Raw genomic sequence first — 19054 nt, 5'->3', positions numbered from 1 at the left:
TTTTCTGTAGATTTCAAAGTTTCAAATCTGAAAAAAAAAAAAAATCGCAAAAAAAACTCAAAAATCATGCCCAGATCTGTTCGAAATGCAGTATTTTAGTGTCCTAAGTAATGAATACTTGCTATTATATTGATTTCTCTTATATTTTACCTTACCCATGAATTTTTTTCTAGAGAGAGTTGAGAGGAATGGGTTGAAGGAGAGAGAGGGAAGAGAGAAGAGGAAGTGGATGGAAAAATTATAAGAGGAGTATTTTGGGTATTGTAAAAAAAATTGGCATTTTTTTGAAATGATTAGAAAACCTAGCATTTTTTTATTTAGTACACTTCATTAAGCATAAAAACTCAAATTTCCCCTACCAAATAACCCTCCTTAATTTTCCTTACATATGAAAAAAGTGATCTCATCGGCCCCTAAGTATGAGTAATGATATGTGTACACACAAATTACACATAAATATTACACACACTTATATAATAACTCACTTTTATTTAGTGAGACCCATTTTAAATAAATATGATTAGTTAAATTCACACAAAAAGTGTACAATTTGTGTGCACGTATCATTACTTCCCTAAGTATAAAATAACTAATTATAACTACACAAATAATTAATTCTGATTCTATGTGTGTCAAGATCTGGCGGTACAGGTAAAGACACATCATCAACGACGAATTGCGTGGCATTACGTCATAGCAAACGATAAAAACTGATAATAAGGGTAAGGCCTTAGAGAAACTGTGCCAGTTTGAGAGAAGATATGGCTATGGCGGGAGGAGCTTCTCTGCATTTAGTAAAGCCCAGAATTCCAATGGCTTGCGCCACAGAAACCGTACAACTTCCGGACAAGACCCGGAACTCGAAGGTCTTGGTACTTGGGGGAACGGGTCGGGTCGGGGGATCCACCGCCACTGCCCTCTCTAAGCTCTGCCCCGACCTTCGCATTCTCGTCGGCGGTCGAAACAGGTACGATATTCAAATACCCAGATGGGAAAACTTCGTACCCATAACCTTTTCTAGAGAATGGAGCACTGAAATTTTTGTGGGCTTGGTAGGGAGAAGGGAGCTGCTATGGTGGCCACTCTTGGTGGGAACTCAGAGTTTGCTGAAGTTGATATTGACAATGTTAATTCATTGGAAGCAGCTCTTAATGGTGCGTATATTGATTCTAATTGTTCTATTTAATTTTTTATTGCTTAATCTTTTTTCTCTGATGTTTTGAACATGGGCAGATGTGGATCTTGTTGTACATGCCGCTGGGCCATTTCAACAAACACATAAGTGTTCTGTGTTAGAAGCTGCCATAAACACCAAGGTGACCATTATAGACTATAGTGTTGCATATAATAATTTACACTTATAAGTCATGTTTGGAAAGTAAGATTATATTGCATAGGATTGGATAGTTTTTCTAATCACTGCTAAAAAAACTGTATGGAAACTTGGTTGTCAACCGATGGCTGATGGAGCGTTTTCAATCCAATCATACTCTTTAAATGTAACCATATAACTATAGTCATGCATGTCTACTTTCCAAGCTGTTTCTCATGTAACATGATCCTTTTGATCTAATATTGTTGAGTGATTATATGCATATATATGTTATAATGTTAGTGTCTTGTGCTTATCAAATTATATATAATCATAGAAATGTTTCTGTTATCACCACAGACAGCCTATTTAGACATTTGTGATGATACGTCTTACTCCCAACGAGCTAAAACCTTCAAGGACAGAGCTGTTGCTGCAAACGTGCCAGCTATTACAACCGGTGGAATTTATCCTGGAGTGAGCAATGGTCTCTCATAAGCTTTCTTCTTCTTCTTCAGTAATACACAATTGCACAAGCTTATTTGTTCACACTAACTTAACTTGTACATACTGCTATCGTGCATAATTTTATCTGGAATGCTAAAAATATTTTGCTATAATGACAACAGTAATGGCAGCAGAACTAGTTCGTCTAGCAAGAAGTGAAAACAAAGTAGAACCAGAAAGACTAAGGTAACAAACCAGAAAACAAGTCTCTCTTCAAGCTTAGACGGGAAATTCTTGTCCTGACAATTTATGTGCCAAGTTTTTCTTCTTCTTTTGAAGATTCTACTATTACACAGCCGGTACTGGTGGGGCTGGTCCGACCATATTGGCCACTAGCTTTTTGCTACTTGGAGAGGAGGTTGTTGCTTATAATAAAGGTTGGTTTCTAGACTTTGTGTTGTCTCATTTGATGTTCTATCACATCTTCTATGTATGATTTAATAGCAGTTAATAGCAGCAATAATGGGTTGTTCATATCAGGAGAAGAGATCAAACTAAAGCCATATACTGGAATGCTCAACATTGATTTTGGAAGGGGCATTGGAAAGAGAGACGTTTATCTGTTGTAAGCATCTACTGAAATACTAGTTGTTCTGTTAATATATTGGATTCCAAGCACATATCAGGAAAAGATGATGGCATATACAGATGCCTGAAAAAGTTCTTGTTTCCAGGAATCTGCCTGAGGTTAGAAGTGCTCATGAAATCCTAGGAATACCGACTGTCAGTGCTCGATTTGGAACTGCACCATTCTTTTGGAATTGGGGGATGGAAGCCATGACAAGTCTTCTTCCTATGGTACCCCACATATATCTGGCCACATTACATGAAGATTTTTCTTTTTTAATATTTAATATTAGTTAAGGAGTTTCATATACAAGACTTGCTGTTTGAATATGGTAATATGGTCTAATTTTTGCAGGAATATTTTAGAGACAAAAGCAAAGTTCAACAGTTGGTTCAACTTTTCGATCCCATAGTTCGAGCTCTTGATGGGATTGCTGGAGAGCGAGTCTCAATGAGAGTACGAAGAGAAAAACTAGAGTAGAAATATTGAACACTCCACTATTGCCTACAACTTTTTGATTGCTTTTATCTGTGGCAGGTTGATTTGGAGTTTCCTAATGGGCGCAATACGGTTGGATTATTCAGTCACAAAAGACTCTCTGTGTAAGTGCCAAAGCTTTTATTAACTGTCTTTGAAAGGCTCTCTAATAAACTATGATCTTCAACAATTAAATTTTTTGTCTTTCAGATCAGTCGGATTTGCAACGGCTGCATTTGCTCTTGCTGTTCTTGAGGGAAGCACAAAGCCGGGGGTCTGGTTTCCAGAAGAGGTAGCTAGTTTTAAGAGCTGGAAAATATATGTTTTAGGAATTTATAGGCCAAAACATACTCTTAATATTTTGTTGGATTCTCATCATACTTTGCAGCCTGAAGGAATTGCTGTGGAGGCAAGAGAAGTTCTTCTCAAACGTGCTGCTCAAGGAACATTCAATTTTGTTATGAACAAGTATAGTTTCTAAACCATAACACAAGATATTAACTCTTACATTACATCTCTCTTTTACTTATTTTTTTTTTTAGTGACAACTGATCATGTTAGTTGCTCAACAGACCAGCTTGGATGGTGGAAACAAATCCAAAGGAGCTTGGATTAGGCATATACGTATAATATTCTGAAAAAAAGACTAGTCATTGTCAGTTCCTTCTCCAGCTCATCCAACACCATTTTCCATGGTGAGATATATATATATATATGGTTTCTTAACCACTGGTTGACTCAAAAAGTCATTGAATTGGCTATCTACTTATTAAGCTTTCTTTGTTTTTATGTCACACAGGTGATGGAAATCAGAAACTTTTTTTGAGAGGCTTCCCCATTTTACGTAAATCCCAATTGTTAGGAGAGAAAAAAAAATGTCCTTTTGCAAAGATAACATATTGCCAATATGACTTGGAAGATGGTTATAAACATATATAGGTAATTTACTTCAAGAAATGTATTTCTAAGGTAACAAAACTTGAATGAAAATCAAATAAGAATCTTTCAATCTTTCCTTTGAACTTCCTCTAAAAAAATTTGGGGTGCGATATAGTCGATGTAATTAGAAAAGAAATACAACTATACAGTGGAAAAGCTATCAACTCTTGTATAATCAGTATATCGACAGTATATTCTAATGAAACTTTCATTTTTTTCCTTTTCAAAATTCAATGAGGTAAAAAAAAAAGCACTCACACACACAAACACAACACAAAATTGATCACTCTTTTCCCATACTTGACCAGCTCTGCAATCTCCTTTACGTTCATTCAACCCGATACTAGTTGGCTCCTGAAGCAAGTTAATTTCTGGTTCAAGTGTTACTCATCTGCATGTTATGTTATATTCCATTTCATTTGTACACATTCCTGGTAGATTTACAAAGTATATCAAGCAAGAAAGCCCACCTCTAAACCATCACCATCATCAATCTAAGCTTCTGGCTACCTTTCCAACTTCCCAGGGTGAAAAACAAATAAAATCTTTTTCTGTGGTTTTGTGATTAACAAAAGGAATTATTTCACACAACTCAGAAACAAATCCCATCACTCTCGTTATTATGATTATTCGGCGGTTTTCGCCTTTTCTATGCCACTGAACTTTTTTCCTCATTTCTGTTTGACCTTCAAACTGAAGCCACATTCTCTGGTAACTATGGAAAAATTGTCCATCTTCTTCAAACTAGAGTCCTGTCTAAAAGTTGATCCAGAATCAAGAAACCAAGGCCATGTCCAAGTATAGTTTTCATGAATATCTATTTGATCGAGTGGCTTCTGTCCAAGTCGAGCTCGTGCCACCATATTGTCTCCAAACATCTTTCCATTGTCGCCTATTGCCACTTCTTTCAAATGGGTAATTTTGGGTATCTGTTTGGGTTCTAGATGTGCTGCTTCCATGTCTTTTCTTCTGTGCATTCCTCGTCTCCTCTTCGGTGTCATACCGCGAACGCTGCAAATGAGTGGTTGACCAATAAATCATCACACTAAAAATAGTTATACAAGATTCAGTCTAGAGTTTGGTTAATATACATATGATGTGGGAGACAAGTGAGAATTAATGAAAATTATATAATCAAACATCCAAGATTAACTTTCTACTCTAAACACGATATTTTATATCATATTGGAGAGTTCCAACTTTCATTTATTTGTGACTAAGTCCAACAATTTAGCATTGCATAAATACTAATACAAGCATATAATAACACACCTTTGTAGGATCCGAAAGCACAGCATATGCCTCCCCAATCATTTTAAAAAGCCTATCCGCGTCCTTGTAAACTTCTTCTGATATCTCCTTCCAGAGCCCATCATCACCATTATCACTTCTTGCCAAAAATTGACCCGCCTGAAATGACAAGTTGACTTGTTTAGTTTTTAGGTTACCATAAAAGGTAAACAGTCAGAGAATATAATACTAACCTTGTCAGGATGATGCCTAAGTGCAGCTTTACGATAGGCCTTCTTAATTTCCGAAGCGGAAACAGATGGTTCAATTCCCCTGGCACCATTACAAACAGCATAAAATTAGCTTAACCCACTATAAATTTCAATAGTCAAAGTTTTAGGAAGGAGAAACTCACAAGATAAGGTACATATCCGAGGGCATGTCTTTTCTAGCTTCTTCTTCTATTTCAGAAAGTCGCAAACGGGCTTGTCTCAAATCATTTGAGCTGGTATTTGATCTATCAGATGGTCCTAAGTTATTGGCCTTGTCCTCTACTTGCTTGGTTAAAAGAGATACAAGTCTCTGAAGATCACGAGCTGCTTGTCCATGATCTCTGATCGACTCGTATAAAGTGGCTCGTCTAGAAATAGCCTACAAAATATGATACTCAATTGAGCTATGTATATTACAGCGAGTCCACAGGCAGCATATGAAAGAATCTACTTTTATCTTATAAAATCTGCCTTTCAAGTTTTCATGCCGACTCTGCACCAAAGAGCAATAATTTTGAAAGATATCACCTAAACAATAGCAACAATACAAGTAATCTTCAGGTGCAAATTACTTTTCCGACACTACTTTTCCATTTCCTTAAGCAATATAACCTTATTTTATAGTCATTTTTCACAATAACTTTGTTTTGATAATTCTTCGCCGAAAGGCTTTCCAGAATTCTCGACACCCCTTCTGGAGGCCATTTTACAAACAATTATAAAAAAAAATGTCATTTTGCAAAGTGATAATAAAAAAAGATCTATTTTCACTAATTACTCAAAGCTGGAGCCACCATCAAACCTTACAATGTCAGGAAACATGAACATGTGAGTGCAAATCACATCCAAATTCCCAATCAGACTCTAGACCGTAAACCAAAATTTTAAACCAACAAGGTACCAAAAATAAAATAAAAACACCTATAAACTTTATTCATACCACCACTCCACTTTATGATATTCTCACCAAACATGACGTATGGAAGAAACATGAAGAGGAATTGATGAATCGGTTAAGAGGAATACCTTTGCATATTTTCCATCAAGAGCTATAGCTAAGCTGCAATCTGCTATAGCATCAGTAATTTGACCCAATGCTTTGTAGGCAGCGGCACGATTGCAGAAACAGACAGCTGAAAAAGGGCGTGATTCAACATTGCATGACAAAGCAGCAGTATAGCGTTCAACAGCTTCTGCATGCCTTCCTGCCTGAAATGCTTCATTCCCTGCAGTCTGAACCAAGGTAAGTCAACTTATTGTCAGTAATTGAAGACAATTAATTTGATATCTTTGAGAAAGACAGTACTGTTTTGGTTTAAGCTATTAAATCCATATATGTGTAACTGTATAGTAGAGATATGATAAGTGATGACCATAGATATCAGATAATATACCTTATGACGCAGGAGCTCACGCACAGTGACGGCGGGGGGTATTGATGATTCCAATATTTTGCTTTCATTCCTAGACGGTATAGCATGAGAAATTACATACACCAGTAAACACTGCCTTCCACAACTAATAAGATTTAAATTCTGTTCAAGAATGTGTTACAAGTTACCTGTATGTAGCTGACAGCTTTTCCTCTTGTTTTTCTAATGAAGCAAGACCATCCTCGAGCCTTCCCAAATGAAAATAGGATTTGAAAGCAATATGGCACCGCCAAATACGAAAGTAGAAGTACTTGGAAAGTTTAGAAACATCCATATTAGCAGACTGGTCAGAAGCATCCACTGGAGGAGAGTTCCTTTCAGCAGAAACAATAGTTTGCTCACATAGCTCAATCACTTCTTCATATCTCCGAGTCTGCTATATGACACAGTAGTTACCCCGTAATTATCAAAGATCATTCCAAGTCTAGTAAAGCTTAAAAACCAATAATATCTATTAAAATAGAGAAGCACGGACCAAGAAAAGAGACTCGGCTTTCATTTCAAGTAATTTTTCACAGTATGGACTTATTTTTAGAGCCTCAGCAATTAATTCCAAAGCGCTCTCTGCCTCACTAGGTGTTTTCCTGTGCAAGAGTTCAGCGGATTGATCCATGCGTTCAGAGACTCTCTGTCAGCCAGTCACAGTACACTAGCTAGTTTAAGATAGTTAATTGGAAAAGAAAAAGAGAGGGAGACAAAAGACAAAAATCATATGGCAAGAAATTATATAGCACCAAGCTTCTCAAAAGTAATAGTTAAATAGAATGCATGAACATGTAAAGAAACAAAACAATGGTACATCTTACACCTTGATTGCTTATGAGATTAAACCAGAAAAAATTGACACTAGCAAATTTCAGCAAAGACAGCAGTCTAAACATTCTAAAATATTGTTATATAAAGACTATGGATATATTTAATACAGGTTATAGATATTTACATATACATAGTTACATGTTCTATGTACAACTCAAGTATTAAATATAAACATAAACAAATTACCATACCTGCACCTTCTGTAAGCCATCAGAAGCTTCTATTGCAATTTTGCGGTCTACACATACATCACTTCCAGCTTGCAGACACATCCTGAAATGTCGTGCAGCATCTTCAACTTCCCCAAGCGCAAGATAACAGCTTCAAAAATAAAAAAACATAGATTAGGGAAACATCATATTTATTGCTAATTCAGATTGAAAACAAGTGCCTCATGGAATGAACAAAGTAGAACTATGCAATGCACTCGATGACCAATAAATCCAACAAAGCAAGCACTAAATAGCACAGCATACTCGATAACTATCTAGCAGAAGATTGATGCCATGGGACATTTAATATTTTAATTTACACAATTACAACTAAAGAATGTATGATCAAATATGTAAAAAAGACCAATGTAATTGATGAAATCACACAGAACACTATAAAGGCATAAAGAATAAAAAGCCAAAATGTTATATCAGATAGCAAAATTTAAAAACTTACTTGGCAGCTCTAACTTGCGCCCTGAGAAAGTTTGGATCTATTTCAGCAGCCATCATACAGTCTGCAAGTGCATCTCTCATTCTTCCAAGAGATATGCGTGTTGCTGCACGATTACTATAGCAGAGCATCAATGCCCTGAGACAGCTTCTAGACGTATCATTTCTAGAAATACTATTTATTCCTTGGGTGTAACAATCCTCAGCTTTAGACAGATCCCCAGCTGTATATGCTTGGTTTCCTCTGATTTATAACATATTTATGACAAAAAAGAAGAAACTCTTAAGGGCAGGGATACATAAACCACTCCTAATGTCACATTTAAGATCTTTTAGAACCCACATGCCAATACCAAAGGTTCATCAAAAGGAAATATGAAAGAAATACAAGAAAATATCAACTATTATATTAACCTTTACCAATTAAGACATTAAGATATGATTCTAACCTTAGTCGCCACTTCTCACAAGCTTCCTGAGCTTTAACTGCGGAAGTAGAATCAAACTCTTGGTTGACAGCCTGAGCTCTACCTACCTCGGAATTCTCTCTACTTTTCCGTTGCAGGCTAGTTGGATCTCCTTTCTGACCTCGTGCCGGTGACAAAAGTAATGAAGCACCAGAGAATGGAATATATTGCGAAGAGGATGTTGCATAAGAAATCTTAGCATTTGAAGTTGCATTGTCTGTATCAACTTTGAGCCAGTTTTTCTTTTTAAGGAGACGTTTCGAAGAGGGTGATTGTCCTTGAGCAGCAGAAGCTGCAGAAAAGGTGAAGTTAGAGCCACCTAATCCTTCTGAACTAGAAGGAATACCAAATTTAGTACTGCCATCATTGTCATATCCCTCAATATTTGAGCTTGAACTGGCTTCACTTTCTATAACTGTGTTATCACTAATAAAGTCTACTTCCTCAGTTGCAGACTTAAAGCTTTCAGTTTCAGCCCCAGAAACAGACTCTTCAATAGTGCCTTCGGCATTAGCATTATGATCAAAGTGTTCCTCTTTTGTTTCTCCAGATGGTGCATTCCCTTCATTGATATCCATTCTTCCTGTTGCCATGGCTAAATCTTCGTCGATTGCATCGTTTGAGACTTTTTGTACTGAATCAGCTCCCATAGAGTTATCAAAACTGAGGGAATCATCAGAAGTCACAGAATTCTCTCTTGAACATCGATGATGATCAGCCAATATCTCCTGATATGGAGAAACATCCATTGGCGAATAGGAGTCGGAAGCTTCAGGGATGTCCTGGGAAATGCTTTCTCTAGAGACAAAATCCTGTCCGAGCCATAGCTGGACATTAGTGGGACGTTTCGATTTGCCACTCTTTTTCTTCATTCCTGTGTCTCTAATGGATTCCCTCTTTGCACTAAATTCCAAGTTCTCATTTATCCCAGAAAACAGATTTGTTGCGGTTTTAAATTCAAAAGAGGGTGTCCCAAAACCTTCCCGTTTGCTGGTAAAGATAAATTCATTCTTCTTTTCAGGTGTATTAATAGCAGGCACTTCAAAGTTGTTCGTGGCTGTTTGAGCATGACAGCTACTAGATGAAAATGAAGACGATGATGAGGCAATGCCTCGACTCATTTTGACTTCATCTTTTGGTTGGTCTGGCAGAACTTGACTTCCACTCACATTCGTACCATGCATTCTGCTATGTAAGACAGAATCTTGATGTTCGGTCTTATCAAGATTATGAAATAACATGCCACCAAAATATCCAGTCGGCATGTTCTTTGCATATATATTGGAAGAAGCTGTTCCGGTTCCCATATCTGACTGAAGAGTCTCCCCAGTCCTGCTACCCGTCTCTTCCTCCATGTTTGTTGGAAGATGAGTATATATTCTTCCATCATAATCACTACCCTTATGTTTACTGCTTAGAAAGGCAGGATTCTCTTTGTAACTGGTGTTCAGAGAGTCCTTTAAGTTCAAATTCTTTATCTTATCAGGAAGTGTTGAGGCCAATGAATTAATACCCATTCTACTTCTTCCAAATTCAAACTTCTTCGTATCATCAGCATTATATCTGACACTACCACCATCAGGCTTACCAGTTTCTTCTTTAATATTCAACCTCTTGTTCAACTCATTTCGAAGTTCAAACTCTATGGTTTTGCTAACAGAACAACCAACATTGTTACTGCTCCCAAATCCAAACCTGACATTCTCATTTCCACTTGCATTAAACCTTCCACTTCCAACTTTCTCAGCTTGTTTCTCATGGCCAAGGTCTCCAATGTTCAAATTCTTCATATCTTCTGGGAGCCTCATGTCCATACTACTGGAATCCTGGTCAAACCTTCCATCCCCAGCACCTCCAATGTCCAACTTTTTCAAATCTTCCGGAAGCTTGGACATAATGCTTTCATCAACCTTGCTACTTTGCTTATAACCAGCTCTAGCACTTGAACTTGAATCAAATACATCGTCTTTCGCAGTTACAAACTCACTTCCAATCTTCAAGTTCTTCAATTCATCCACAACACTTTTTTCAAAGCCTCCAACATAAGTTGTTGAATCACTCTTATCCACGCCAAACACAAATGCGTCATTACCACTCTTACCAATCCCAAACTCACCCGAAACTGATGATCCCTTTTCGGACCCGGATGAGGCCGAGAGCGAATTCTCCGAAATGGGTCGAAATGGATTGTATCCAAAGTCAACCGGCTTTTTAGGGATCTCCGTGGACCTCAAATTCTGCGAACTCAATCCCTTCCTCACCTTCACTAACCTCGGCCTCGTAAGACCAGACCCAGATCGCGAAACGGACGGGTTCTCGAACCTCAAATCCGATTTATTCTCATTCGTACGCGAAAACCCCGAACTTCTATTTCCAGCATTCGATGGATTCATTGCGTTCGACACGGTCTTACACAGTTCAGATTGATATTCCGGAGAAAACCCAGAAAATTTTAACAACAACCAAGAATAAGAAATCTGACCGTTGTCAAGCCCAAGACGATTGACGCTTGCCGAAGCTTGAGTATTCAACACCGCCGACATGTAACCGGACGGTCGAGAAGGGTGGTGGCGCTCATGGAACTCGGGCTTAAAGAGTTCGTCAGAGATTTTGATTCAACACACCACATATACACACATAGAAACACATATAAAGATGTAAAGAACCCAAAAGACAGTTTTTTTCTTCCTTCGATAATAAGCCCACAGAAAAGAGAAATGATTTTCAGAGATTCACGGGTTCAAAACATCAAAGAGTGTTGTTTATCTTCCTCTGTTTTTTTTCATATCAATGTCGATTTATTAAAAATCTAATCTTTATCTTTTTTTTTACTTCTTCTTTAATAAAAGTGCACTTTTGTTTTTATTTTTTATTGATTCATTAAAAAAAATTCTAATAATGTAACCAAAATAAAATTTATGTTATGCTCAATTTGGTGAGTTTTTATTTTTATTTTGGTGGATTTATGTAAATAATTGTGCCTTGAATCGCTATTAGGGTGACGTAGTTTGGTATAGAAGAATATTAATGTAATAATACAAGTGTTGTGTTGGCATCTAAAAAAATATTTTTTTAGTGAGTAAAATAGAGTTTATATCTTTTCTATTTTGTGTTTTTGTCCAATTAAGAGTTTGTACTATTTATTTGACAAAAGACTTTTTTGATTGTTTGATTTAAAAAATTGTTTAAATAGAATCTTAAATTTAATTTTAGTTAAAAAAATTTGGACTAATATTACAAATAATTTACTAAATTAATAATTTAAAACAAAAATAAAATTATTTTGTCTAATAATTGTGTTATTTTATTCAATTTTTTCTTTATCAAAATTGGGTTTAAGTTTAGGAGTATCTAAATTATTTTACAAAACACAAATCTAAAAAGTAATTTGTCAAAACATATAGTCCAAACAAATAATGAAATAAAATAAATTATTCGAAAAAATATAAACCCAATAAAAAATAGAATTGAATTAATTTATAAATGGGATCTCAAACAATAATTTGATGTAACAACCAAATATTACACTACATCAACTTTTTTCTTTTCTTCCACTACCCAACAAAATATGTCAATTTGAAATGTGAAACTAAATTGTTTTTATCAAATAGGTTTGCCATCAAAACGTGGAAAAAATCCACCAAAAAGGTTGGTTTGATCCTCCACGTTGGCTTGGTAGCCTTAACACATCTCATAATATTTATAAATTAATAAATAATCTCATTATTGATAAAGAAATACAAAAATATAGATAAATTAATATTGTCTTGGTCAAGAAAAGAATAAGAATTGATACTAACATTTTTTCGTTTAGGGATTTTAAGCATAATTATCCCTTAAATTGAGAGAATTAGACATGTTATAAACTTTGCAATTTACGTGATTAAATCCATCAGTCGTTTAAGCTAATTTCTCCAAAATTATAGTATAAAGAAAGTTCTGTCTCTTTTTTTTGTCAATTCTTTCTTTATTTATAAGAGAAAATTGAATAGAATTTGGTAACTTACAAAATTGGATAATTACCATTTATTACATTGATTACATTTAATAGTTTAAATGATCATTTGTTATGCAAAATTACAATAATTTTATATAGATATAAATCCTGAATCTCCAGGAATTCGTATTTGTGTCTTCAACTTATCTATTGCGAGTTGAAGTCATACTGCGCGAGCTCAAACGTTCCAAAATAATTTGATATGCTTATCAGGTTACGCGAGCTAGGTTTTAGGCGATCTTAGGATCTACCTAAACAATCTTCTCAATTCTTTGATGACCTATGCTTGGACCGACCCAAGCATCTAGAAATCAGCCCCATGGACCTAGAGCTAAAAAAGTTTCATTAAATGTTGTACAATTGTATCACAAACAAGACACATCAGCTCGTATTTTTCAGGTACAACAATTATTTTTTTTATATAAAATTCATAGTTTTTATTTTTTTATATATATTTTTCTATACAATATAATGTGTAAAAATATTAAAAGGTGTATAATATTTAGAAAAATATCAAAATTATTCATAAAAAATTAACTAAAAATATTTAATTGTTACTAGTTTTGAAACTCGAGGACTTAGTTATCAAAAAAAAAAAAAAATTCTCACAAACTAAATTGCTAAAAAAACAAAAAGCTAAAAATCGTTTTAGGTAAAAATCACACTTCCACATTTTTTTTTTAGATTTCCATCTTTTTCCACAAAAAATTATAAAATTAAATTTACCATAAGTTCTTTTATATTAATTTGTGAAAGGAAAAGAGGGGAACCACATAGTTTATTATGGATTTATATCAAGTGTCCCAATCTCTTGCCAATAATTACAATAGGTATTACCATAAATATAAATTGATGAGATAAGATGAGTTCTGGTCCCACTTGGCACCTGGGACCTAGGCGTGAATAGTATAGGTATGGCCGGTGGTGGCCATTGCTAGCAGATGGTCTGATGACTCAATAGTCCAACACCCCCACCACAACCGAGATGGCTCCATCGTGCCAACATGTAAAGCCAATAAACGACAATAATTTGGAAAACGACAGTTGGAGATCACAATAGGATTAGGAGGAGGTGGTGGATGTTTGGTATTATTGGCTCCTTCGTTTATTTTTTTTGCAAAGACAATTGTCGTTTGCCAATGTTTTGTTGGCTTCTTAACTCAGGGGTACTAATGGTGTTGTCCAATGCCACAATAAGGTGTCATATTATTATTGATGCTATTTAATATTGGGTCTCACATATTTGAATTTAATAAGTGTTATGAGAAATCGCTAACTAATTATGAGCTATCACCTTGTGTGGTGTTTGACACATTAAAGTGTTAAATAGCAACACTTCGCATCAAATGACTACGACAATGAAAGAAAGTCATCTACAAGAGTCAAATGCGTCTTTTTCAGAGTAGTGAAAACGGCAATTTATGACATAATTTGGATGTTTACATTATAAAAACAACAATAGCCTTAAAAACAAGAGTATATAACTATTTGGTATCATGTATTTTTGTAAAGTATCATTTTGGTACCATGTGTTTACAATAATGCTCTTATAGTACCTTGTATTTTGAAATCGTATATATTTGGTACTCTAAACTCAAATTTAATTAATAAAATTTTACCAATTTAATCAAACTGCTCTAAATTATATAAGTTCCAAATTCATATTTAATTACTTAATTCATATAACTGATGACAATTTTGTCATAATGACAAAATTTTATTTATCAAATTTGAGTCTAAGATACCGAATATGTATTATTTTAAAATACAAAATATTATACGAGCATTATTGAAAAAAAATGGTACCAAATAAATAAATTTTCTAAAAACAATATGCCTCAACTCTAATTAAGAAAAATGGCAACTTGTAAACCACACTCTTTGACCACAAAAGCAAAACGACATTACATTAGGTAAACGACATGTATGAATGTAGAACGACATCAATACACTAGTAAAAGACGGCACTCCAGAAAACACCATGTCAGTCTATTACCCAACAAAAGGTAAATAGATAACTAAGAAAACAACATAACAAAAAGAAGACCAACTAAAATTGACCCAAATAAATAAATAAAATAAAAGGACCACCAAAACTATAGATAGATGAATTTAAAACTAGACCGCATTTACCACCAAAACGACAATAACGTATATATGAAAACGAGAGGCCAAAAATACAGTGCCCTTCCTTTCCATCCATTTGTGTTATTATAAAATTTCATATTTCCACCAAAATCATACAAATCTTGGCACGATCTTTGGGTTTAATAATTTAATTAATGAAAAATTACACTGTAATTTTAAAAAAAAATTCAAACATACGAAATTTTACAAAAATTACAAAAATACAAATAACAGTTTATTATGATTCTGTAATCATCTGTTGCAACAAACTTGAAAATTTTAATTATAAATTTTTAAATTTTGGTTATAAAAAAATATATTATTACAAATTTGTAAATTTTGTTTAAAAAAAAATCTCATATTTATGATTATATCACTTTATATATTTGTAATTTTTTACATATTTCATATTTTTAGTATATTTTTTAAATCTTAGGTAGTTTTGTGAATTTGTATTTAATTAATTAATGGAGTGGAGTGATTTATACATACTATGTTACAATAATTTGCATTAATTGGAAGCGTCACCATTAATTAACCTATATTAGACTACATATTAACCAAGACTCGTTGATAATAAGGCAATTTAATACTGCCTATGAAAAATTAGAGCAAATATTGGTAAATACACCCACTTAAAATTCTACATGAATTAATGCCACTTTTATAGTCAAAGTCAAGGTGTTCATATGATATTTAGATATAATATATACACGTGGCAGTGTGGCATGCATGCAGATGTAAGTGTAATAACTTCAGTTGAGAATTACCAAACTAAGTGATCAATTTTTCTAGTATTTGTACTTGACTAGGAAAAAGAGAGATCATCGTATATAAATGGTATAGCTAGGAAAGAGGGTTGGTTTTTGGCACTTTAAGTTCTCCAAATCCATATAAGATATCATTTTATAATCAGATAGTGAAATCTTATAATCCTTATTAAATTAAATTATGTGTGACTCGTTATTGAATTACACTAATAACATTATTTCATTTTTTTGTAGTATTAGACACTACTAGTATCCCTTAGTCATTCTCAACTAGGAGATATGAGTCCGCAATTACAAAACTTTGAGTCGAACTTGTCTTTAGCTGCGAATATACATGTCCAACCGGTCTTTCAATAATCCTTAAACCTAGACTGCTCTGATAATAAATTGTAACACCCTCGATAACCAAAATTATTATACTGTATGTTTGTAAACGTGCAAGACTTGCTAATCAAGTCGTTTAGTTGAAAATGTGACTCTAAAACTATAATCAAATTAGGGTTAAAAAAAATTTGTTATAAATAGATAAATTTTCATTTAAAAGATTTTAGTATTAAATCAATAATATTATGTCACTTTCTTATAGTATTAGACATTACTAATATTTCTTATTCATCCTTGTTCATTCTGAGCTAGGAGATATGAGTCGGTCTTCTCCATTGGAAGTATTAGAAACTCCAAACACATAGTTAAATTTTTTCTATATTATGCAATGAATTTTGAGACTCATCAACCCCACCTGGGTCACCATCATGACTTGTGTGTATATATATAATTAATAGAATTTGATGGAGTGATTAACGGGCTGGAAAAAAACGTAGACGACTTATAGTACTGGCTGCTACGATCTCAGCTCTCTACACAACTCCAAATTCTAGCCTATATATAACATGTACTCTATAGAGAAAAATAATAATATATAAGATAACTGATTAAAGGTCTAAATTCTCATGGCTGCTTCTTCTGTTACAGCTTATAATAAAGCCTTTATGGCTTTCGTAGTTATGCTACTTGGGTCACTCTTCATTTCAGGTAATAAATTACTCATCATCATTATTTTATTCTATAAATATATATTTATATATATATATATAACTCATCTCATGTATGTTCATATCATTAATAAAAATTTCTATTTTCGATAATCGATAAGTTTTAATTTCATTTTTTTATTTGATGTGTATATTATAGTTGTAAAATGCTTTCTACAAATTTAAAAAAAAAAGTTTTTAATAATTTAAGACGTAAAAATTAGAATTAAAATAATATTTTTTGCATAAAAAACAAAACAAATATACGTACAATAAGTTGTTTAAATACTGATTTCGACAATATAAATTATTTAAATTTTTTTGAAAATATGTGAAGTATCTTTTGTAACTACAATATACTCCAACATATAAAAAAAAATTAATATTACAAATTATCTATATGTACCAAAAATAAAAAATCCTACAAAATACAGTCCCTATTTGTTTTTTTGTTTTATTTTGCTTTAAAATATAATATTACTTAATTAATAATTCTTTCATCATTTCCAAACGTTAGGCATGAAAGTACATGCATGCATGGATTTCATTAATTATTTTCAATCAATATAGTCGTGTTTTACTAGTATTAACTCAATGCTTCGTGGTCTTGGCAATTAAGCTCTTAAAATCAGTGTATTATTAATTTAAAAACGTTGAATTTTATAATAAGGTTATTAATTAATAATCAAGTCAAAATTTGAAAGAATTATACATATGATCATAATTAAATGTGTGTGTATTACGTGGTTACCAGGTGCACAAGCAGTGGGAGTGTGTTACGGGCGAAACGGCGCCGGATTACCATCCGACGCAGAAGTCGTCCAACTATACAAAGCCAACGGCATTGGAAGGATGCGGATCTACGACCCGAACCCGGCAACCCTCCAGGCTCTTCGGGGCTCCAACATAGAGCTCATACTCGACATCTTCAAGAACGACCTCCAAGGCCTCGCAAACGACGCAGCCGCCGCCGGCTGGGTCCAGAAAAACATCAGAGCCTACTGGCCGGACGTCAAGTTCCGGTACATCTCCGTCGGAAACGAAGTAAAACCCGGCGAACCGGCTGCCCAGTTTGTCCTACCCGCCATGAAAAGCATCCAAAACGCCATCTCCGCGGCCAACTTGCAAAACCAAATCAAAGTCTCCACCGCCATAGACACCTCACTACTGGCCAAGTCGTACCCTCCGTACGAGGGTGAATTCAGCCCAGAAGCTAAGCAGCACATGACCCCCATAGTCCAATTCCTAGCCCGAAACGGGGCCCCGCTTCTGGCGAACGTGTACCCTTACTTCGCCCATGTTCTTAACAAGGCACAAGTGAGCCTTGAATATGCTTTGTTCACTTCGAATGGAGTTGTGACCCCAGACGGGACTCGGTACCAGAACCTGTTCGTCGCTCTGATGGATTCTGTGTACTCGGCTGTAGATAAAGCGGGTGCACCCGGTTTGAAGATTGTGGTGTCGGAGAGTGGTTGGCCGTCCGCGGGTGGTGATCCGGCGGCTACGCCTGGTAACGCCGGCACTTATTATAAGAATCTGATTAGTCATGTGAACGGTGGGAATGGGACCCCTAAGAGGCCTCAGGGACCTATTGAGACTTATCTATTTGCCATGTTTGATGAGAATCAAAAGCCTGGTGACGAAGTGGAGAAGCATTTTGGTCTTTTCTCACCGAACAAACAGCCCAAGTACCAACTCAGTTTTTAAAACACTATTTACTTGGTATAATAATACTATAATTATAAAGTTATGATGAAAACAACTCAAGCAATAAGTATACCAAGTTGGATTGGTTTAGATATATATACTTGGTGAGTGCCTTGTATGCATGGCTATATATGTAAGAATAATGCCAAATATGATTTATCTCTAATAGTATAATGATTCAGTGATAAAATAAGAGAATTCCTAGGGCACCACCATTATTAGGTGTCATATTGTTATTTGTTTAATTTAATATTGGATTCAACATATTTGAATTTAATAAGTATCTTAAGATATCACTGACCAATTCATGTGGTGTGGACACCTTAAAATACCAAATAACAATACCCCTAAACTAATATTTACGCTACTATAATTTAATGAAAACAAACGTGTCAAAATAAAATATAACATTTTTCAAAGTCATAAATTCTTATGTGCTTAGACCAAGAGGTCATACTCGAGGATGGTCTATTGAAGGGATCCTCTTCATTCTTTCTCTACCAACAACTTATGTAATGGTCGACATTTTATAAGCTACTTGTAGAGTTTTTCATTGTCTATTCATTATCTTGCCTAGTTAAATAGCTCATTATTAGTGCAATTAAATATTCAATCTCACACATTTTAATTTAGTTAAGTATTATAAAATTTTCTAAAAATTAGGATTATATATTATTATAATAATAATATTTATAACCCTTGAATTTATATTAATATAATTATTAAATATTTAATT

General features: G+C 34.4%; 3 protein-coding genes across 5 annotated transcripts; 2 read left to right on the top strand and 1 right to left on the bottom strand.

Annotated features, from left to right (window-relative positions):
* Positions 1 to 727: 727 nt before the first annotated feature.
* Positions 728 to 3886, top strand: LOC133790467 (uncharacterized). The gene is made up of 14 exons (XM_062228120.1): positions 728 to 967; positions 1057 to 1154; positions 1234 to 1316; positions 1673 to 1799; positions 1942 to 2005; positions 2099 to 2196; positions 2300 to 2384; positions 2494 to 2617; positions 2742 to 2843; positions 2925 to 2989; positions 3075 to 3156; positions 3253 to 3332; positions 3437 to 3559; positions 3664 to 3886. Exons 1-13 carry the CDS (start codon positions 762 to 764, stop codon positions 3492 to 3494), a joined length of 1272 nt encoding a protein of 423 aa, XP_062084104.1. The 5' UTR covers positions 728 to 761; the 3' UTR covers positions 3495 to 3559; positions 3664 to 3886.
* On the bottom strand, positions 3849 to 11483 carry LOC133790466 (uncharacterized). Of its 3 annotated transcripts, none has more exons than XM_062228117.1 (11): positions 8669 to 11478; positions 8224 to 8463; positions 7746 to 7875; positions 7214 to 7366; positions 6867 to 7114; positions 6700 to 6769; positions 6332 to 6538; positions 5449 to 5684; positions 5288 to 5366; positions 5076 to 5213; positions 3849 to 4814 (listed from the first exon to the last, which is right to left on the bottom strand). In XM_062228117.1, exons 1-11 carry the CDS (start codon positions 11227 to 11229, stop codon positions 4611 to 4613), a joined length of 4266 nt encoding a protein of 1421 aa, XP_062084101.1. In that variant the 5' UTR covers positions 11230 to 11478; the 3' UTR covers positions 3849 to 4610. The 3 variants fall into 3 exon arrangements, with proteins under 3 accessions (XP_062084101.1, XP_062084102.1, XP_062084103.1); XM_062228118.1 differs by having other exon boundaries at positions 6867 to 7111; XM_062228119.1 differs by lacking the exons at positions 3849 to 4814; positions 5076 to 5213; positions 5288 to 5366 and having other exon boundaries at positions 5499 to 5684; positions 6332 to 6531; positions 8669 to 11483.
* A 4899-nt stretch (positions 11484 to 16382) lies between these two features.
* LOC133790465 (glucan endo-1,3-beta-glucosidase-like) lies at positions 16383 to 18563 on the top strand. The gene is made up of 2 exons (XM_062228115.1): positions 16383 to 16612; positions 17366 to 18563. Exons 1-2 carry the CDS (start codon positions 16531 to 16533, stop codon positions 18316 to 18318), a joined length of 1035 nt encoding a protein of 344 aa, XP_062084099.1. The 5' UTR covers positions 16383 to 16530; the 3' UTR covers positions 18319 to 18563.
* Positions 18564 to 19054: the final 491 nt, after the last annotated feature.

The sequence above is a fragment of the Humulus lupulus genome, chromosome 7, assembly GCF_963169125.1.
Source record: "Humulus lupulus chromosome 7, drHumLupu1.1, whole genome shotgun sequence".
Classification (NCBI taxonomy): domain Eukaryota; kingdom Viridiplantae; phylum Streptophyta; class Magnoliopsida; order Rosales; family Cannabaceae; genus Humulus; species Humulus lupulus.
Note: the sequence above shows the minus strand (reverse complement) of the source record. Positions and strands in the feature narration are given on the sequence as shown.

Coding starts and splice junctions, on each gene's coding strand:
- LOC133790466 (XM_062228117.1), bottom strand. CDS start 11,229: ATGTCGGCGGTGTTGAATACTCAAGCTTCGGCAAGCGTCAATCGTCTT. Junction 6,770..6,866: donor AAGCTGTCAGCTACATACAG/GTAACTTGTAAC, acceptor TATACCGTCTAG/GAATGAAAGCAAAATATTGG. Junction 6,539..6,699: donor GTGAGCTCCTGCGTCATAAG/GTATATTATCTG, acceptor ACCTTGGTTCAG/ACTGCAGGGAATGAAGCATT.
- LOC133790465 (XM_062228115.1), top strand. CDS start 16,531: ATGGCTGCTTCTTCTGTTACAGCTTATAATAAAGCCTTTATGGCTTTC. Junction 16,613..17,365: donor TGGGTCACTCTTCATTTCAG/GTAATAAATTAC, acceptor CGTGGTTACCAG/GTGCACAAGCAGTGGGAGTG.
- LOC133790467 (XM_062228120.1), top strand. CDS start 762: ATGGCTATGGCGGGAGGAGCTTCTCTGCATTTAGTAAAGCCCAGAATT. Junction 2,844..2,924: donor GAGAGCGAGTCTCAATGAGA/GTACGAAGAGAA, acceptor TATCTGTGGCAG/GTTGATTTGGAGTTTCCTAA. Junction 3,333..3,436: donor TTCAATTTTGTTATGAACAA/GTATAGTTTCTA, acceptor GTTGCTCAACAG/ACCAGCTTGGATGGTGGAAA.